The sequence below is a fragment of the Camelus ferus genome, chromosome 11, assembly GCF_009834535.1.
Source record: "Camelus ferus isolate YT-003-E chromosome 11, BCGSAC_Cfer_1.0, whole genome shotgun sequence".
NCBI classification, from domain to species: Eukaryota; Metazoa; Chordata; class Mammalia; order Artiodactyla; family Camelidae; genus Camelus; species Camelus ferus.
The window spans coordinates 62,145,157-62,167,595 of NC_045706.1; the positions used below are offsets into that span (position 1 = coordinate 62,145,157).

The following is a 22,439-nucleotide window of genomic DNA, read 5'->3' on the forward strand; positions in this document are numbered from 1 at the left end:
ACAATCATGATTAGTTCTGTACACATTAATTCATCTTACTGGGGATAATTAGAAGAAAAGATGACACAGACAAGCTAGTATGTTTTTAAGGAAGTCTTGGGAAAGCTAAAGAAAGTAAGGGCAAGTTATTTAATTTCTGAGTTTGTTTTCTCATCTATGAAACGAAGTTAACAGTAAGATTACACCACAGGTTACATATATACATAATGACTTCTGAACAACTGGTGGTGGTTAAGATTAGAGAAAGTGAAGTAGGGCCTTTCTGGATGCATCTAGTAAGAAGGAATTTGGCAGAAAAGCACTGAACCTTAGCTGAAGTCCTCTAGTTAGAGAAAAAAGCAGTTTAATCTATTTCACCTGCAACAGAGCAGATTAAAAATTAAAAGATGTGAAAAATTTGCAAGAAAAGACTGAAGATGGAAGTTAGTGATAATATACCTGTCTACTAATTTAAGATAAAGTATCAATGCACTTTATGTAAGTGAAATATAAAAATAACTTTTCTACGTTCAGGTGTTTCTGTGCTGTACTCCTAACCAAAGGATATCACATTTATATAATTTTGTGACAAGGTGTTTTACAAATATACACGACAACTGTTTGGCTGTTATGCTTTTAATGGAGGGAGGTACAAAACACATCAATGCAAAAGAATGTTTTACATACTCATTAGCACAGTGCTTAATGTAAATTTAGGAATACACAATGTGTTAAACTTCAAAAACTACAAAGTTTCCTGCAACCTAAGATAAATGAAAAGGCTCCTTCTTAAGTTTTTACCCACCACCTTTACTTTTAAAGTTCTAAATGGTATCTGGGGGAACTAAAAAATAATAGGAGGCTGTTTTCAACTGTGGGTCAAGAGTTCTAATGAAGCTGTGTGGCAACGACACTGGCACTGGGAAGTTTCCCCAACAGGGCTTTCTAGATGACCACGTCACAAACTTTAGCAAAAGTATTTCCAGTAACATAGAGGCAAGTTGAATGGCTTAATAGCTTCAAAGCCTGGAAAGCAGCTAAGATGTCTCTGAGAATTTTGTAACATGGTATAAATTCCATTTCTCTCCTACAGTGAAACTTCAAAGCATGGACATAACTTTAAGGATACTAAGGAAGTATCGATAGTTCTCATAAAGCTTCAGTAAACACCCCAAGGCACAAGTGTTCAAAACAGCCTATTCACTAAAATGTCACTGCATTATACTTCTAGAGGTATAGGTAAGCTATGCTTGCAGTGAGAGAACATTTGATTCATCCCTAGTTAAAAGCACCAGGTGTGAAGTTCAGCTTCCATTTACACAGGATGCACCAGTAACACTTGAGGATAGTGAACGGTTCAAGTAATACACTGCCAGCATGTCTTGCCTTTTGCTTTTCGATTAGTCGGCACTGGGGTTCTTTTGCCTGTAGGGCATAGTAAATTGAAAGGCTAGGACCACCCTGAATCTAGTCTTCAAGCAGTATGGAGCCCTTCTAAGAGAGCTCCCTAGATACCTTAACATTTAGAGAAGGGTAGAGAATAAAGACAAAACTTGTAACTGAGTTTCTTTTGAAAGAAAAATAACATAGAATCTGGCATATAAACTAAAATGATTTATAACTGATGTCAAAAACTGCCAAGATTGTTAATACACATTTTGGTAAGGAAAACCACTATATTGGCAAGGTTAATTATTTGTGTAAAGTATATTGTGTATTATTAAACAGAAGACTTCACCATTAATGGAAGAAAACCCACAGCAAGAGAATCATCCAAAGAAGGGCAATCAAAAGATCAGGTAAGCTTACTAGCTTCAGAATAATGTATCAACACACCTTGATTATAGAATGATTTCATTTTTTAAAACTACAGTGTTTCAATGTACTTCTCGTAACCCAATCTAAGGAGCCATGGAGGCGTATGAAAAAGACCTATCCACTAAGATGCTGTGTTTCTAGTATAGGAGTGAATTAATACTTCTGTAAGAAGGAACTGAATCACCTCAGTATCAACAAACAGCCTTTTTCTTTTACACAGTAACTTATAATTTGATGACTTTTCTCTTCATTGGTTTGAAATTAGCCAGGAAAGGAACTGCATCAGACCCAGAAAAAATGATTTGGCAAGCTGCAGTCACTCGGCTCATGGATTTGTGATAATCTGCAGAAAAGTTGCTCGACTCTAGTCCTCCATTCCTTCACATCTGTAAAGAAAAGCCCACAGAAAAAGTCACTTCACTGCAAGATAAAAAAAAAAAGCAAGTTTCTCCCCACCTTAAAGCTCTCATTTCTCAATAAGCTACAAGAATCCACACAGGCTCCAGAAATTCTCCTGACAGCCACATCATCTTGAAAGGTCACTTTCAAGTATGTCCTAGTTATTTCATGAAGCAAGTTCAAGTGAAATACACGAAGTTTTTACGGTCACCCTCTCTCCCACTGTCACCTAATATACAAACCATTCAAAGGAATACAGTTCAATAGGCAAAGTATGACTTCATATATGAAGACAAAAGATTTCAGCAGCTAAAATTAAAATATTTACACTAGTGGCAGGTACCCACCTGTAGAGGAGTTCGATACAACCACTTTTCTTTATCCACTTTAAGCTGCATACAGGCAAAGAGATCACAAACTGCTGGGAAGCCGTAACGGTCTGGGGGGAAGTTCCGTTCCTCCTGTAGAGGTGAGTTAAGTAATACTTCCTGCAAGAAGAAAAAAAGTGGGTTGCTACATGACAACTGGGGGGGCAAGAGACCAACAATTCATCTTCCAAACAGTATAGTGTCTATAAAGAATAATGCAAATGTTGGGCATTCTAATAACAGAGCAAAGGGTAGACATGTTTTATCTACCCTTAATCTTTCCCATAAACAGCTACAAAACAGGCCAGCGTTTTTTTGTGCCTGCAGGATGGGGATTAGGGGCCTAGAAAATGCACAAAAATTTCAGTCTGAAAAATCTTAAATCTTCCATTTTGTTGGTAACATCAGACCAAAATTAATACTTAAGCCACATTTAACATATTTAAGGATCTGGCCCATATGCAAAGTTTGGGATTAAAGAAATAAAAATCTATTAAATATATTTCAGATGGTGCTGTTCTAATGTCTTGTGCCCACCTTGGCCTTCTTTCGAAGTAGCCACTTGTCCTCTCCTGAGGATATCTGGGTATGGTCTTCTGTCTTCAGCCCTGGCAAGACCCAGTCAGTTGTTTTAAAGGGACACCAGGAAGTGGGCAAGGGGCTCGTAAGCTTCTGTTTACCAGCTCTGTGCTCGGTTCTAGGAACTTCCTTGGGACATCCTTCTTTGCAGGAGGGGGTGATGAGCCACCCTGACAAGGGACTGTTCCTTATGACCTGGAAGGAGTCAGCAATTGAGGAAGCCATTGGCTTGGGTGCCTTAGCTTGTTCTGGTGCCTCTTTTCTGGATGGACAGAGCCACATATCCAGGGAATCTTCACGTTTCTCAGGCTCAGGTTTTGGTTCCACAGGCATGCCATTTTTATCCTTTCCTTCTTTCTTCAGAAGCCACTTACACAGAGCTTCCTTCTCACAGTTTTCATCACACACGCACTCTGCAAAGCTGGAACAGGGCTCATTGGCTTTGCAGACCTCCTCTACTTTATATGGGTCTTGATGGTTCTGGACGAGCCAATCCTCAGTAATCACACTGGGAGTGGACAAGGGTTTCTTGGCCTCCAAGTGGTCATTCAGGCACTTTAGATTGCCCAAGTTTTCAATCTCCACACCTTTGGGCTGGTTACCCTGACAATTGGTACAGGAATCAGGCTTGACAAGCCAATCACTCACGCTGTAAGACTCCTGGAACACCTGGAACAAGAGCTTAAACTTCTCTCTGGTTTCACAGCTGCCACTCCCAGGCTTCTCCAGCTTATGGGATTCCTGGGGAGTCACCAGCCAGTCAGAAAGCTCCATCTCATCTTGCTCCAAGAGCTCTAGATCTCCAAGCTTTTCAATTTCAGTGGAGTAAGAACTGGTCGTAGAATGGCTGTTACACTTTTGGTAGCTTGGTTTTTCAGAAACTACTTGTTGCTGACTCTTCTGGAGCCAGTTTTCCAAGCCCGTTAGATTGCCCCAGATGTTACTAAAGAAACTGCAGGCTCTGGCAGAAGTCTGTACAAGAAGTACACAGTATTAGTTAGTTCACCAGAACATCGTGACTGCCTTGGGAGTCAATGATAAGAGTTCTCTATTTGCCTATTTCCCGCACTGCCCAATGTTTCTACATTTCAATATACAAAGGCAAGAGACTAAGGATTTCTCTATTGAGATATTAAACTGTACTTGACTACATTAAAAACTTAACTTTCTGCAGTTTAAAAAAAAAATACTGAGGCAAACTAGGGAAAAAGCATTTGTGGCATATTTGATAGAAAAGAGATGAGCAGTTCCACATACTGTGACTTTATGAATAAAGAAGACAAAAATGAGCAAAGGGTATGATGAGACAAGTCATCAAAGAAGGCTAATAGTAAACATGAAAAATACCCAACCTCCTTAGTAATCTAAGAAACTCAAAAGTAAAATTGTTACGTGTCAAATTCAGAGGGAAAAAGAAACTTGTAAAAGACTACCACTACTGGAGAAGTTTCAGGAAGCAGGTAACTTCAGTACTCTGCTGGTGGGAATATAAATTGGTATCAACTTCCTGGAAAGCCAGACTGGCAATATGTATCAGGAGCCTTAAAGGGTCTGCAGAATTGTAATCTACAAATGCAACTTTGAGGAATTTACTCCTCGACAACTAATCAAGAATGTACATAAATAATTAGCTTCTGGATGTGTAGAGGAATTTTATTTATATTCAGAAAAACTGGATTCTATAGCCAATCAATGAAATATACTATGAAGGATTTTATAGAAAAAAATTAAATGACAGAACAATATATAAATGCTCTGTTAGTGAAAAAAAAATCTGCTAGCCAAAAACAAGATTTACAGAATGATTTTTTTTTAAGTATATGTATGCATAAAAAAAAGCGTTACAGTGGTGGTCTCTGCATATGGGATTATGGACTTGTATTTATATTTCTAAGCTTTTACAGTGAAGAGGTGTCACTATTATAATAAAAAGTTATTAACAATATATGGTTCCCAAACCAGAACGAAAAATGAAACAAAGACATACACTCTCAGCAATAAGTAATCCATCTACCACATCTATCTCAGAAACAATAAGGCAGCAACACACCTGACTATTCTCCGAGGTCTGCTTTTGGGTGAGCCAGTCCTGGAGTTTGGTGCTGGGCGTGTAAGGAGCCTGGCGACCACTGGCAGGTTTGCTTCCAAGGAGCCATTCGCTGAGAGGGACAGCTGTGGTGCTGGATGCTGACTTCTGCTAATTACATAATACTTTGCTGCTTAACAAGGCAATGTCAAATGCAGTAGGAAGTTCGCCAGAAGAGCAGGAGACCTAAGCTCTTCTAAATATGGTTTGGTGCTGACCCCGCACAAGTCCCATGACTTCCCTGAGCCTCCATTTTCACAGCTACAAAACAAGGAGTAGAGCTGGTCTCCAGGCTTCTTCTCAGCTCAACATGTCTAGAATCCTATGTTCACATTGCCTTTAGAAGTAAGTCATCTCTATGAATGATAAAGAGAAGGATTCCTAAGAAAGCACCAACCTGATCAGAAAGCTAATGATAATTTCTTATGAACTAATTGATAGCAATTACTTTCCTACTCAACACCTCTAAAGCCTCTAAATTTCCGACATTCAGTCTCTAGGGAAACACTTAACTGCATAAACTTACTCATTACCACCCATGCCTTTTAACAAAAAAAAAAAAAAGTGATTTATAATCAAAACTCAAAAGAACTATACAAGCCAAGTAGTAACTCAGTTACCAGAAACAAAATGATGCCTTACCTGCTCTGGCAATGGGATGTAGCCTCTTTTCTCCAGGAAGGGCCCAATATTTGATGAACCAGCATGAGTCATCAGGTGCTCAGGAATTTGCTGTAAAATAAAAGCAAATTAATCATGTTTATTAATGTTATGCTTTATACCAAAAAAGTGAAATTGTAATTTCTAAATTTCAAAAGCATTAAGCAAAGTGTTAACCATTTCACTAGAATATTCTTTACACTAAATTCAGTGACCCGAGAAGCAGTTATCAAATCTGAGAATTCTCTGCTACATAACTATTTTCATGTAAGAGATCTTCACCAGAATTGATAGTATTACTGCTTTTAATAAGACCCAAATGAGACCATGTGTGACTTTTACAGTAAAGATCATTCAAACCATAAATTTTATAAGAAATACATCAAAGGGATTTAAAGAGATACAAGACGAGTTCTAGAGACTATCTAAAATACCACATTCCAAGAACTACCAGCCTAATGCTCCACCAACTTAATCGGAACATGAAATTTCTGAAGTTTTCCAGGTTATCAAGAAAGCCACTATTCATAGTGAAACATGGTGATATTTTCAAGACCAATTGAGAGGCCACAGGCCTGAGAAGCTCACCATGAACCTCCTGAGATCAGTGCTACTCACCATGGTCTTGAGGGACCCAAATGTGGTGATGGCCTGGCGCAGAGCAGTTGTGTCAGCTTCAAAGAGGAGGACAGTTGAATCTTCAGGTTTGAGGGTCAAACTGCCCAGTCTGGAGGAAAAAAATAGACAAAACTTGACTCTTTTAAAGAAATATCTGTTTCAGATTCATCCAAAATAAAAACCAAATTGTGAGTTACTTGAAACAACTGTACTTTTACTATGAAACTCAACCAAAGGTAGACGTCTTAACCATGCACCACCAAGTAAAATATTAAATATATAAAACAGAATGATCTTATCACAGAGAAGTCAAGTTTAATCCAAGACATGCAGTGAGTTACAAAATGACTCTTTTTTAATACACCAAAGTCAAAAGAGCCAAAAACAAGCAAAAAAGGTCTCTACCTCTCCAAGCACACAGAGACTTGATTGGCTAGATCTTTGTTTTGGGTGCACTCCAGCTGGTGAATGAGACAATTGAACTGGCCCAGTAACTGTAAGAAAAATGAAAACATCTAGCCACAATGATACTAAAAGCACCAAATGTATCCAAGTCAATAAAGAGCAAATACTACTTTAGATTAAATTTTCATCTGATCTATATTAACGCTACATTACAGCAAAGACAGTTTCTGGAACCAGAAACCATACTCAAACCAACTACAGCCTTGCAGTCACCTTACCCAGTAGAGCTGCTGGGCCTGCTGCTGAAGTGTCTCCTCTTTAAGCTGACAGATGAGATCGACTTGTTCATACAGCCACACCTCGCGGCTTCGAAGGCATTCCAGGTGACGACTTATGCAGCTGTGAATCTGGGCTTTGACCTAGGAAACATACATATGTTAGCTTCACTAGTGGTTTAAGCTCAAAGAACAGTGTTTTCCACAGAATGGTGAGGTTCTTAAAATCCTGGGGGTCGCAAATCCTTTTGATTATTCAATGGCATGTATGGAATGTCTCCCCAGAAAAAGGCATACATTCAAAATTTTGCCTTTAATTTCAGGGTTTAGTGTCCCAAAACCCAACTCTCGAACCACCAAAGCTCCATGAACCTCAGTTCAAGAACTCCAGCCATAAAGGCATATCTAACTCTAAAATCCTCCTTCAACACCCCTCCTAAGAGGATCAGGTTTATTTTGGGTGTCCTAAAGTTATCAAGAGAAAATACAAGGATATGTCACGTTATACAGATACCCCTCAGTTTTTCATATAATTTGAAAACCTATAGTTTTATAAATTCATCAGTGGAATAAGACAAGAATATTTATTTAGCAGCTAGCTCTTATCTCTTTTGTCACCTTCCAAATCAGCAATACATTGACAGGAGGCCAATTAAGTAAAGAGATGCACCACTACATGTCAACAGCCAGAAGACAGTTTACATAAAATTATAAACTAAATGTTTCTGGAAACATACATAGTGATTAAAAAGAAGGATAAATATAAAAATCCTAAGGAAGAAAATCATTATAGCTGTAAATCATCCATGAGAACCCACATAAGAAACTATACTCTAAAACACCTTTTTCGGTATAGTAAAGTATTTCAAAGTCATGTAACGCTTGGTCTACCCACTCACCAACAGGATGCTATGAGGCCAATGGAAGGAACAGAATTCATTCTGGCTTGCTCTAACAATTAAGTCATTTACAGAACCATGCCACCACCAAAATCACGCCAATACCCAGTTAAAAGATGGTAGGGGTCATGTTGAAGTGCCATCCTTTATGCATCAAGGACACAACTAAGCCGTTCAATGAGGTAATAAGCTCATTCATTTTGTTACTTTTTAATTGATAGCGATGCTTGGCACAGGGGCTACACAGAGAAGCCATCAAAAATGCATGCTGAACTGAATTCTCTAAGGTGGTACAAAAGTTTCCAGACTCTTCTAACATCTGCTTTATTTTCCCTTTGGAATCAAAGGCACCCACATTTCAGGCAGACCATGCAAGGCATGGGGTGAAACTTTTTGGTTGGGAGAAGCCAATCCCCTGGCCATGCTTTAAACCAGCCCTGTGCTAAGCATTCAAACAAGGGAAGAGACAAGCACACGTCACACCTCTCGCAAGTTATCTTTAATTTGCTGTTCAGCCCGGAGAACTCCACCAATAGCAAGCTCCAAGTCCCTCCGTGCATCACAACACCTCAAAAGGGGTTCTCTATTACTGGAACAGCCACTCTCGTCCTGTGAGGTACTCATTCTGCTCACCATTCCTTTAAAAGAAAAAAAAAAAAAAAGGAACAATCCAAATTGCACCATAATTACAACCAAAAGCCACCTTACAATCATCCCCCAAATGATCATTCCAACCAGCTCCGTTACTAACTACTTAATTACTTCCAACAGAGCAAAACATACTCTTAATAAATACTGCCTCCTCTTCCTCCCCTCAACCTGCACCACCACTACTGTGTTCCTACCCCCCAGATTCTATGCATCTACTGTACACTTTACATATGAACAGATTTTCTGAAAAAAATACACTGATTTTCCCAAATTAAGAGGGCATACAACCTCCCAAAAGTTTAAAGAACACTAGAGTGTAAGTTTCCATTTACATAAAGTCACAGGGGGCATGTGTTCTTAAAGATTTAGAGGTAAAGACTAAAAGGCCTAGAAGGACCCATGATTATTTTAAAAAGAAGCTGCAAAAAAAAAAATAAATAAATAACCTGATACACAGAGTTTACAACACTGTTTGGATCTGACATATACCTAAAATTATTGGGAGGTTTAAATTTTTAACTTATCTTTTTTTTTTTTTTTTTTTTTTTTTGGAAGAACTTAGGGATGGCTTCATAGCTAAAGAATGTAACTCTAAAAAACAATTCCATAGGATTCTGACATAAGGGAGGTACTTAGAGAAATCTGTGTGAGAAACTAGAGAATTTTCCAACAGGTTTAGCTATATGGGAGAGAAGAAAGAGAAGGGGAAAGAATACCACAGAACCCAAGATATAATGACATGAGACTGGGACAGAAGACTGTCAGAAAAGCAACAAAGCAAAGCTTGACAAACACTGCTGGGACAACAGTCGGGGGGAGTCCATCTGGATAGATCCAGAATCAGAGGTGGTTTCTAAATACATAAGAAAGCAGTGGCCACTGTTGCCCAGCATAGGTTCACTAAGCCCTGTGACACCAAAATTATTTCCTGGTTTTACTAAACCAGCCAGTCAATGTAATCCTATACACACGATATATCTGGACGACAGTAAGACTTGTGACAAGGCTGGATACTATCTTTGTGCACAAAGTGAACATGGGTGAAACAGAAGGACAACTAAAATGAATCATAAGATTATTTTTTACAAAGTACTCAAAGGATAATGGAGTGAAGCCAGGCTGTCAAGTTTTTAGAGATATGCCCATTTCCCCAGTTACTCAACTGTTTGCTCTAACTGATTGGATGAAAACACAGAAGGCAGATATTAGAGTTAAAGATAACATGAGGCTATAACAAAAATAGATTTCAAAACAATCTACATTGCTGTTGAATCTTACAAAATAAAACGTAGATTTTTTTAAGTTGAACAGGGGGGACAAAATGGAAGAGAATAAATGTTTTTAAAAGGATGGAGACTTTTAATTGAAAGCAAGCTCTATGAGTCAGCAGTGTGCTGGATCTCAGGGGGAAATGACTTACACACTATTTGACTACCTTTACCAAAAGTATAACGTTTGCCACAGGATTAACCCATTCCATGTTTATTAGGCTAATTTTGAAATTCCTTTCTGAATAACAAACTTTAGAAAGAGGCATTTAGAAAGAAAAGAAAGAGGCCTCGAAACCATGAAAAACTGCTCTAGGAAGGGAGGCTGTTTAGTCTAGATAAGAGAAGTCTCTGAGAGGACAAGATTACCATTCTGGAATATTTACAGACCCTGTAAAACAGAATTAGACTTGTTCAGAATAACCCAAAGCGGGTAGAGGAGGATTAATAGGAGACATCGGAGGCAACATCTGAAAAACCTTCCTAACAGTCCTGAAGGCAATGACCTTCTCAGAGAAGCAAGCCAGCTTTCAGCTGACAGCAGTCTACCCAGCATAGAGCCATCCCGGTGGCTAAGTGCTCGTCTGAGACACAGGGAACGCTGCCCTACACTGCATCTGCAAGCCCTTTTAGGGCCAGGTGGCTGGCTACCCAGAAGCTCAGAAGGGCCAAATGCAGTGTGATTCCCAACCCTCAGAAATAGAAAATGGGGGGAAGAAGCCCAATAGGCTTCCTTTTGACCATCTCAGCAAAAGAGTCACATTCAGGAACGAGAGTTCCTAAAAAAAAAAAAAAAACTGAAAGATCATGAAACTTTCTAACTTCCCCTTGTTACTTTGTTACCACAGTCTGTTTCCCCATAATGATCTCTAAAAAGGAGGGGCTTCATCAACTGGATTTGACAGGAATCCCCTTGGGAGATTTTTTCCAACTCTTGAAACACCAGCTGTAGCTACTTTGATACTTTTTTTTTTTACACTGTAAGTGGCCCTGTTTTAAGCACATCTGTTAGTGTATACTTGGTGCACACTGTAGGAACTATGAAAAATACCTGCATAATGTGAGCAAAATGCTGGCTCATATTCGGAGAGTGGAGGGTCACCTCATTACCACAAGTAGCTTCACTCTGCACTTAAGTTAGTTATATGCAAAGCACGTTTAGCTGTCTTTCAAATGTACTAGCAACTTTCACCTGCGCCAAATTTCTCATTCTTAGGTCCTCAGCATTTATATGGAATGCCACAATGCCTGGCAAAGTGTAAAATCTAATCAATAAAGTTAAATTGAAACATTGCTTCACAATGTCAAAAAACCCAGAGCTCTAGATCATGTGGGAGACAAACTTAAATGCATACAGTGCTGACTTACGAAGTAAGTCTTCTCAAGTCAATCACAAGGACTATTCAACTGCCTGTAAGAACAGAATACAGCAAAAGTACACAAATTGGATTTTGCCTTTATCAGCTATGGACAGAAGGTAGGATGAGAATTAAAAGTTACAAAACTGATTTTTTCCCACATATTTATCCCAGGTTTTCAAATTTAAATGACTGTTATCCTTTCAGTAATCTTGTTAGAATAAGGGTCTCTGGAGCCCATTCTTCACTAAAAAACCTGTTTCATTTCTTTATGGCCAGTCTCAGGATGCTTATCGCTGCCCTTGGCTCGGCCCCTTCTCGCCCCTGGGGAGCAGTCAAGGGGCAGTCAGCTTCCACAGCCTAGATCCCAAGAAAGGAGATGTACAAAGGCTTGCCTTCTTGTACTGCAGTGAGGAGGAAGCCCTCAGAGCTGTAATCAAGAACTCCATCACATGGGTGAATTCAAATCACCGTAAGGTGAAGCCTGGCTAGCTTTATGAAATGTCACCTCCAAAGAGACTAGTATGAGTTACCCAGCTCATATGGTCAATTTCAACAATTCACCATTTGTTTCAGGTCCAAGAGCCAGTGTAGGGTGATAGTTAAGAGGCAGAGTAATGACAAACCACAACTCCAGCTCCATCTGCAACCTTGAGACCCATGAGCTAGCTACTTAACTTCTCAAGGCCTCAATTTCTTCTGGAAAAATGGAGACAATGACAATGGCTACAGAGCGATGCAATGAAGTTAAAGTGAAACAAATCTGCCTGTAAGCACTTAACCCAGCCCCCGCACACTGCACTTTCTAACACTTTGGTTGTTACTGTTACTAGGTTTAGCTGAGTTATGGGGACCTTAGGAACCTCTACCTTTGGACTACAGAAAGCAACACTGAAGCTAGAAAAGCTTTGAAGTGAGGAGGCCCTGACTTAGAATCATTTAGCCATTAATCAATGCTATGACATTGGACCATTTGCCCTTTGGAATCTAATGTCCTAATTCATAAGTGAAGATAACAATACCTACCTCATAGACTTAGGGGTAAGATGTGGTGTTTGTTTAATAAATATTAGCTCCCATCTACTCTTTCACTATACAACACAGCAAAAAGGCAAGTTGTCTTTACGGCAAAAACTCAATAGTTTAAATCCTCTAATATATCCCAAGTATGAATACTTTTGCCTGTTTTCTTACCTGTAAGAAGATTGGACCAAATCAGATCTAATTCTAAAACTCAAATCAATGAAAGACTACTAAAAATGTATTTTTCTCTTCACCTTTATAGTCTAAACTACTGCCCTATCACCTTCAAAAGAGGAGTGCCTTAAATGTGTAATTTTTGAGACAAAGTTAAAAGTTTAAGTGCTTTCTAAAATTAAGGACTCTTGGATTCTTGGATTCCTGTTCTAGGTTTAGGGGGAAGGAAGAAATGGAGGAGAAAACAAAATGTCCCTCAAACAAATAAATAAAGCTCCAGGTTTTCCTCAAAGAAGAGTTCCACAAACTATCTATGCCATACTTGCACAATGCCTTGCACAAATCTAGTTATGAAATCCTAAGATCATGAAACCAGAATTGAGCAACTAAACCACAAACGAAGCTAAGTCTTTATCATACGGTTTAACCATAAAATTCCCAAAGAGCTATAACCTTCTTGTGACCAAAATAAACCACAATTTAAAGCTGAAAAACACTTAGCCATCTCTTTAGTAGATGACTCTTACTTTATAGATGAAGCCACAAAGGTCCAGATAATTTAAATGACCCATCTAAAGGGCCAAAGCCGTAACACATAGACTTGGGTTTATAACTAAGGTTTAGTCCTGGATTCTCTCCCCCTGACCAATTTGTTCTTCCTTTAGTGTATTATCACCCATAAACTATTTTTATTTGCCAACACTGGAGATTAAAGTGAACATTCCAATGGATTACTATCGGAACACCCTCCATTAAGAATCTCAGTCCATTCTCATAGTCTTCAATAAAATATAACAATTTTTCAGAACCTTCTTCCTTGGTTAATACTAACAAAAATAGTACCCTTGCAGGTCATGATAAGCTGAGGATAATCAAAACATTTCCAAGTACGAAGGTCAGGAGCAAGAGCCCTGAGTTCTGATCTCACATCTTACAACCACTCCGTGTGCCATTCCTCTGGTCTGTCTGAATGAAGACTTAGACCATGTGTGGTTTCCAACTGCACCTTCCAGGTCTCACTGTTTGTCCCCATTCCCACCTGGCCCTCCTCTCCAAAAAAGATGTTCACTTTTTACTATTTTCTGAGCATCTGAATCATTGCTAGAAGACCAAGCCCTTAAAAAAAATCCACAGAATACGTATTATGCTCTACGGATTACTAAATTCGAAATACTAATTGTCAATTTGGTTATCTTGGATGAGACAATATATATTAAAACAATTGTACAAAGTTTCAGGAAAAAAATTATAAACTATAAAACAGTAATAGTCCGCATTCAACTTTACCTTGAGACATTTCTTTACTGGACACGTTCTTTCTTCTTATTGTCAGTTTTAAAAAATAAGTTTTTTTAATAATCATAATTCATTAACTCAAAAGTTATATACACATATTTTATCCTAGCCCTTTAATTCTTTAACAAACAGCTTCTAAAATTCAGGATCTGATTCTCCATAATTTTTTAAAAACCACGTTAAATAAAGGTTAATGCCTGAACAGACATAAACAAAATAAGGTAATAATAACTTCACGACTGCCTATTTTAAGATCGTTTAACTCTTCAGACCTTACTGCGCTCAGATTTGCCTACCTTAATACATGTAACTATGAGCACTCAATCCCAGCATAACTTTGCGAAGCAATAAATGAAAACTGACCACAAAACTGGTCATTACCACCTAATGCCAAGTAAGGCGTTTCTACTTCAAAACCAACAGTGACTCATAACACTTTCCAGGTTCCCCAACACTTTCGAAGAGCACAGTCGCCCGAAGCAGCCTGGCGCGTCCCCCTAGGAAGCCGCAGCCGCGCGTTCACTCTCGGTTTCAGAGCTGGCACCGCAACCGCCCAGCACGCATGCGCACAGCCCCAGCGTCAGGGCCCACTCCCAGCCCGGCAAGGGCCTGGGCTGCCGGACGTACCTCGCAGACCAGGTCCCCGCCGCGAGAAGCTGCCGGGCAAGCAGGAGGCCACTTTATCCAGCACCGGGGTGAGGAAGGACCCCAAGCCGGTAGGCCGCGCCTCGCCCCGCCCGCGCGTCTGGCCAGGGGCGGGCGGGAGCGCGCACGTCGGCGCCGGGGTGGGACGGGAGGCTCCGCCCACTCGGGCGGCCCACTTGGCCCTCCCCCAGCCCCAGGACCCCAGCCTCCCGTAAGGCTCCGGCTTGGCTCCATCTTGGCTCCACCTTGGCTCCTGCGCCTGTCGGGCTCCCGACCGCTGCGGGCGAAGCCAGCTTGCAGAGCCCCGACAGTCCCCTCCAGCAGCCTCTCCTCAGCCCACCTGCTCCAGCGCTTACCCTGTGTACACCCTGATCCGCGCCCCAAATCGTCAAGACCTCAAGGATTTAAGGATTTTGCTGCTAATCACTACAGAGAAATAACAAACAGTGGATCAGTCAGGTTTCCGGAGTTATTATTGGAATGTTCCCGACCAGTAGCTCATGACTCCCTCCGAGATTACTAGTCAGCCTAGCGGGGGTTCAGCCCTCGGCTTTTGTTTCAGGCTCCGACATCTCCTTACATATGTGACACACCTCTACCTGTACCCCCGTGTCTCTGTCTCCCTCTCAAACACACTCCCACACGGCCTCAGTCCAGTGCTGCTTTTAACACTCGCGGATGCCTCTCATTCAACAAGTTGCGCACCAACCAGACGCCGAGCTCTATTGTGGATGCTGGGCATACAGTCGTGAAAGACCTACCTGGAGAGGCAGTAATACATAATAGTTAAGAGGATGGACTCTGGATCTAGACCGCTTTGGTACAAAACCTGGCTCTGCCATATAGATGCTGTGTAACCTTTGGCAAGTCACTTAACCAATCTGTGCCTCAGTTTCCCCATCTGTAAAATGAGGACAATAATGAGAATCATATGAATTAATATATTAAAAATGTTTAGGGCTCGTCCTGGCACTCAGTAAGTACTTCCTGTCTGCTGATTATCATGCTCATGGTACTACTAGTTGGATGCCTTTTTCTCCAAAAATAATCCTGATAGCCGCTTATCCAATCAGGCCAGAAGGCAGAATCTAGACAGCAGTGTCATTCCTTTTAAATCGATTGTTTTAATGTAAAATACTTGCTCTTGTCTATGCATATGAAGCTATTTTCATAAACAATAAGAGTAAAGCAAAACCACATGAAAAAAAGCAAAGGCCACTAGACACTAAAGACCACACCTTCAATTAAGCATCCCTCAGATTTCAGGTGAATAGTTTATGGAAGCACTGGCTTTATCTGTGATGTGCACAGTTTCTGGACTCCCATTTCAGACATTCACTACCAAAAATAATGAGAGAACAATTTCTCTCCTAATTCAGAGTATCTTCATTGGATAGCATTTTGTGAAGATACGAAAAAAGCTAGACATACTTCTGAATGATGAAAGTTAAAATTTGATAGCCCTTTGTACTTTAAGTCAGTGGCAAGGAAGAAGGAATTCTCAGTCCATAAAAATACGGCTAATGTCAAGAACTTTCATCTCTCCTTTTTTTTTTTTTATTTCATCTCTCTTTTATATGCCCCTACAAAATAGTCACAATGTAAATGCAGCAGGAACTTTGTCGACCATCACCTATATGACCAGTGGTCTCTATGTTCTCTTTAAAGGATTCTGACCAATGCCTCAGCACACTAAATGCTCCAGCTCTCCTTCACTTGAACTGACTTATGATTACTGAGAGTCAGTGTTATTCTGTCAGTTTATAACAGCTTTAGTTGTTACTATAATGATGCGATGTATTAAATAGTATATAAACATAAATAGACTGGGGAGGAAAAAAATCATAAAAATCTAGAAGAGGGGGAGTATCTAGCTCAGTGGTAGAGTGCATGCCTAGCGTGCACAAGGTCCTGGGTTCAATCCCCAGTACCTCCACTAAATAAATAAATTTAATTACCTCCCTCCCCCAACGAAAAAAAAACAACAAATAGAAAAAAAATCTAGAAGAATTCTGCATTCAGACTTTGAGGCACCTCTTTACTCCCTTAAGCTTTGTTATTTGCCTTTGCATCTTTATGAAATGTTCAGATTCTAAAGGGGCAAAAGTCATAAGGCATTTTACCTCTCTTCTGCTTCAAGATTTCTATGCTGTCTCAAAACTAGAGAACCATCCACTTCCTAGTAGATTAGTAATCATCTCATCTAAAAAGAGCATAAACTCTCACTCTCCAATGGCTCCCCACCTACCTTTAGGATAGTCCAAATTTCTTATAAAGGCTTTATAAAGTTCTCTGTTTTCTGGCTTCACCCTGACCCTCCTTCTATCTCCCCCATACCATGAGCTTCTGGACAGCTGTCACATAGTCCAGGTTGGTGTGCCTTGTCCAGCCTGGCTCTCCCAGTTCCCTGCGCCAGCAATGCTGGTTCCTTCCTTTCTCCTTACCTGTCAGCTTTTCTGACTATGCCTAAGTCACCACCATTATTAAGCCTTTCCTGACCAACCATCCCACTTCTTAGTAGTTTTGGCCAAGAGTTAGGTGCCACCTCCTCTGGGTCCACTGTAATCTGTTAAGTTTCCAGCATGACAACGATGACACACGTTATCCTTAGTGTTACATGTCTGCCTCCTTAGCCCAAGAGCTCCTCGAGAGAAGGGACTATGTATTATGTGGCTTAGTGCTGAACGGACAGCCTGGTATCAGTATCTTGGCTTTACCCCCTTTACATTCTATTTGTTCTATGGAACTGGCATAAAGAAAACAGTGTCCCTAGAGTTGTGCAATGTTGTAGCTTTCAACTCAACAGGGGCTAAATACCTGTTTAATAAATGGATGGGTGAAAAAATGATAAACGAACACTCAAGTTCAGACCAGCCACAATGCGTATGGTATAGTTCTGCTTCAAACATCGGTAATCAACTTGATGTCCTACCAAGGCCTGCATTAATTCAGGAAGGTTTTTCAGTGCTGAAAATGTTTCTAGCATAACCATTACTTTTAGTTTTCTTTCAAACAAGGCAAAACTAGCAAAGGATTTGCTACTGAAACCATGATTCCAAGAATGGCACTGAGACAGGCACAAGGTCCAGATGCCAGACCCAACAAAGTTCAGCCACACAGATTCACAAGCACCAGCTGATCTGTGAGTTAAAGGGGAAACATTAACTGTATTTATCACCAACTGTGGGCAGGGGGAGGGTAGGTTCCCCAAATTTTGCAGTACCACAGAAATTTCAGCTGACATAACAGAAGTTTGGTAGGCTTTCAGACTAGAGCTGCACCCTATCTTCAAATTGAAACTTCTTGCCATAATACAGCCAAGGTTAGGAAAATATGTTATTTATCATCACAATAATAATATTATTTTATCCCTGATTTTATGTGGTAAACATCTTGTGGTTTTCCCCACATAAGTAAACAAGTAATAAAATATTTCCCCTTCTTTAAAGCCTGGGGGAATAGCAATAACACTAAATTAAAACTCAAAATATACCTGAGATCACATTCTTATGAAGTCTGTAATTGTCCAAGTATTAAAAGACTTAACTTCTTGTCTATGACCAACTGACAAGCAAAACCTTTTAACCTATTTTGCCAGTTATTCATTCCTTCACTGAACCAAATCATCACATGTGTAGAGCGCTCAAGGCAATGCTAAATAAGAGGAATATTTAGCCCCAAACATACTCCAAGTCTCAAAGAAGAACATCTTGATTCCACTGCATGACTGAGCCAAGCAAAACCAGAGATGATGTCTTGGAATAAGAATGGCTAAGAGAGTTAAAATGAAAAATTCATAAGTCAGAAGTATTAAAAAAAAAAAAAAAGCACCCTCAAAATAACTTTTTGTTCACTTGCCAGTGAATCTATCTAATTCAAAGAGTAAGGATGACATGCCAGGATCTGAGGTATTGTAGGCTAGGCAGGAAGTTTATAAATTATGACTGTAGTGTTATGGTTTAACGAGCAAAGAAGACAAGCTGAGAAGAACTCTACGGCAGCTCCTCTAACTGACAAACATAGAAACACTACTAGAGCAATTCGCCAGAGCAAAAGTGGCCAGCTGGGGCCCCTATCAGCCTAGGCCACCTGCATTGTCCATGTCTTCTATGTGGCAACAATGTATTTAGACACATCTACATTAAAAACAAAGCCAAAGGGATAAATTTGGGAGTTTGAGATTTGCAAATGTTAACCACTATATGTAGATAAAAAATAAATTTCTTCTGCAGAATACAGGGAACTATATTCTATATCTTGTAATAATCTTAAGTGGAAAAGAATATGAAAATGAATATATGTATATATATATGCGTGACTGGGACATTATTCTGTATATGAGAAACTGACACACTGTAACGGACTACACTTCAATTGAAAGCAAGCAAGCAAGCAAGCCAGCCAGCCAGCCAGCCAGCCAGCCAGCCAGCCAAAAAGTAGCAGGAAGAGTAATAAAATGGCCATGGAAATCTACAGTTCCTTCATGAAACTGAACTTAACCCCATTCATTATATACATATTGGTTGGTCCCTTATTGTAGACCCTTTAGACTTGCAACCTAACTGGTATCTATACGGAGGCACTGAATTCACTGATTTCAGTAACACTCTGAAGGTGCTCTCTGATCTAGCAGCACATTCCACTGCGTATCCTGCATAGTGACAAGTCTTCATTCTCTGAGGCTGGGTATACTTTTTTGGAAAGAGGTCAAAGATCAACATATGCAAAGCACTTACAATAGAAGAGCTATGTAGGTATTAGCTATTTTTATACTTTTGATAAGAGAATGGGGTATGATAATAAAGAAGGACTTCTTTTATGTAGTTCATCAGTGAAATAAGTCACTCTCATCTCTCTCCAGGACTCCTGCAGAAACCTCATTACTGCTGCCCACTCCTCCCCTCCTCTTTGCTCACTCAGTCCAGCCACAATGGCCTCTTTGCTGCTCCTCCCACATACTAAGGATGCCTCAGGGCCCTTGCATTTCCCTCCAGATATCCTGCCCACTCCTTCTCTTCCTTAGTGTCATCTTTCTCACTAGTCTACATAAAATAAGTCTTCCTTCCACATGCTCCCCCTTCATATATTTTATTTTAAAATTATCTCCATTGTATTATTACAATCTGACATGTAGAAACAATTTATTTTCTGACCCCACTTCAGAAAACACACTAGAGGGTATATAGGCAGAGACTTTCTCCTTTTGTTCATTGTAATACAGGCAGGGACTCTGCCTTTTTTATTCATTGTAATATAGTAGGTGTTCAAGAAATATTTGTCGGAAGAATGAATTCAGTAAGTATTTAATGTATCTATGTACCTATGTGCCAAGCCTTTTTTTTTTAAACACATTATCTCATTTGGTCCTCACAAAACTTTAAGGCAGATACACATTATCATCACAATTTTAAACACAGAGACACTAAGGCTTGACAAGGTTAGATATATTACCTACAGTCACAGGCTTCCAAGTAAAAGAACCAAGATTTAATCCCAGATCTGAGTCTAAAGCTCCAACCACATGTATGGATGTATGTATGTATAATGCATCTTGAAGGGATCCTTTAGGTATTAAGAGTTTATATATTCATTCAACAAATATTTATTGAGTGCCTAAGCTGACACTTACTGTGAAAGACCCTAAGGGCACAATGGTAAAGTGGCAATTTTGAGGAAATTCTGTGTCACTGAGTCACCAAAAACTAAGAAAATTATAAGATTTTGAAATAAGAGACTGAGATTTAGAAGCCCATCAGCAGCAAAAACGACTGGCTCTGAATGCTTTCTAGTGTGCTAACACTTACTTAATGAGAGAAATTATCATAAAACAGGAGCCAAGAAGCCAGCGGGGCAGGGATATGTGTCAGAATAGCCTGTGCAGTTTTATGAAGTCCCTACACAGGCTTCTAAGACTGGGGCACAGCTAAACTGACTTAATCTTAATAAAATGGGGGTGGGGAGTCCCATGTAATTCTAAAATAAGATATCTCCTCCCTCTCTGAGAATCACATTTTCCTTTCCTTACATAGTTCACCATGCCTTTCCACTTCTGAAATACCTCTTTGCCCAAAAGTAGTAATGTCATTGTAGAAGTTTATTTAGACACAAAATACAGTACAATAAAACTTTAGACCACTAGGATTTTTTCCCTAGGGACCCAAGGACAAAAGATCCACAGAAAAGGGGGAAGAAGTGAAATGCAAGAAATGTCACCATACTAGACTTTACATGCTATACCTTACTTAACAAATCCACAAGCTAGCAAACCTTCAAAGAGCAAACCAAGTAACTTGCACCACTGTAGCATCTGGGTAAGTCTTCCTCAAAGGTTCTGAGGTTCTTTAAAGTTCAGAAATGTCACACCAGCACTCACGTGCAGAAATGAACCAACTATGACTACCTGCCCTTTCCTAACCCAGGAAGTAACTCAAAGTCCCTACAACCATATTTCCATATTACCAAGTGGCTGATGGAAACAGTTATGCTATGGTGAACCTTACCCTGATTAGAAAACACCACCAAACGGTATGGTGAAAAAGCTCTGCCTTTATGGTGAAAAGACTCTACAGACTAGCTCTCTGCCTTCACCATTCTTGATCGCATCATCCCTATTATATCACGTGGCACCTAAGACAATATAAGTATTGTTCCTGCCACAAGAATTTAGTTCATGAAAATAAGGGCTGTGTCCTTTTTTTTCTCATTGCTATACCCTCCACACCCTGAACATTTAGGCGCTGAAAAAACAATTGTTGGTGCAATGAATCTATGAAATTGCAAGCCTCGCTCTTCTCATCTGTAAAAAAAGAAATAATCAAGCTATCTTTCGAAATTGTTCGGAGAATTACTTGTACGATAAGGTAAGTAACGCTGTGTTGGCAGGTACAGCCCCCCCTCCCTAATTATCTTCTTCGCGTTTCCATCCAACAGGGCTAGGAATGCATATACTCTGGTCTCAGTCGGGAAAACGGGCCCCTCCTCGCTCCAAGAGACCCAGGCGAGAGCAAACAAAAACTTGGAGCTGTCACACCCGAGGCCGGAGCGGTAAGAGGGGAGGGCAGGCAGGCGGAGGTGGTCCCCAGGCTAGCGTGTCTCAAGTATTAGAGGGGAGGACAAGCTGGGGCGGGGCAGGGAGAAAGAGGTGGCCCTCGGGCCGAGAGAGCCGAGGGCAGGGGAGAGGCGGACCGGCCCGGGCCGGCGGGCAGGCAGGAGGAGATGGCCCCCGGGGGCTGGCGGATCGAGGGAGAGGCCGGCCTCCAAACGCAGGCCCAGACAGGGCTCGGCCGGCAGGGAAAGCGGTCATGGCGCCCCAGACCAACCCGCGGCGTGAGAGCAGGAGAAGGGACACCCGCCCGGCTGACCACTCCGGTTCTTACCACCTCCGAGTGCCGCTTCCGGGGATCCGAGAAGACCTCCGTGGACAGAGACACAGCCCGAAATAAGCCAAGGGCCGAAAAGGCAGAATTCTCGCGAGAACGCAACCTTCTTCCCACGCCTTACACAACACGTTTGACAGTCTCGCGAGATCGCTACTTGGGTCAGCCCAAGGTCCTTGTCCGCCCTCCAGAGGACGCAGAGCGCAGGCGCATACACTTTCCAGTGCTCCAACTCAGGGTCCCTTTGCCCTTCCGGAATAAGTAAGATTAAATGGAAGAAACATTTGTTGAAGGCAGGCTCTGTAACGAGTACTTTCCTAAGTGATTCTCTCACACCAAATGTCCTCACAAATACAGATACTATTTAGCCTTAACGTACAGATGTAAAAATAAATGTTAGAAGGCACAAAAGGACAAATATATGATTTCATTTATATGAGGTACCTAGAATTGTCATATTTGTAGAGACAGAAAATAAAATAGTGGTTGCCATAGGCTTGGGAGGATGGCAAGTTCTAGATATGAGTGTGGTAATTGTTGCACAGCAATGCGAATGTACTTA

General features: G+C 40.5%; 1 protein-coding gene across 4 annotated transcripts; it reads right to left on the bottom strand.

Moving 5' to 3' along the window:
* Nucleotides 1-599: 599 nt before the first annotated feature.
* Nucleotides 600-22,016, bottom strand: NCOA4 (nuclear receptor coactivator 4). Of its 4 annotated transcripts, none has more exons than XM_006188784.3 (10): nucleotides 21,878-22,016; nucleotides 8,570-8,724; nucleotides 7,191-7,331; nucleotides 6,913-7,001; nucleotides 6,508-6,616; nucleotides 5,872-5,961; nucleotides 5,194-5,337; nucleotides 3,102-4,115; nucleotides 2,544-2,684; nucleotides 600-2,183 (listed from the first exon to the last, which is right to left on the bottom strand). In XM_006188784.3, the coding sequence occupies exons 2-10, from the start codon at nucleotides 8,720-8,722 to the stop codon at nucleotides 2,178-2,180; spliced, it is 1,887 nt and encodes a 628-aa protein (XP_006188846.2). In that variant the 5' UTR covers nucleotides 8,723-8,724; nucleotides 21,878-22,016; the 3' UTR covers nucleotides 600-2,177. The 4 variants fall into 4 exon arrangements, with proteins under 4 accessions (XP_006188846.2, XP_032347575.1, XP_032347577.1 ...); XM_032491684.1 differs by having other exon boundaries at nucleotides 5,194-5,340; XM_032491686.1 differs by having other exon boundaries at nucleotides 5,194-5,340; nucleotides 21,881-21,986.
* Nucleotides 22,017-22,439: the final 423 nt, after the last annotated feature.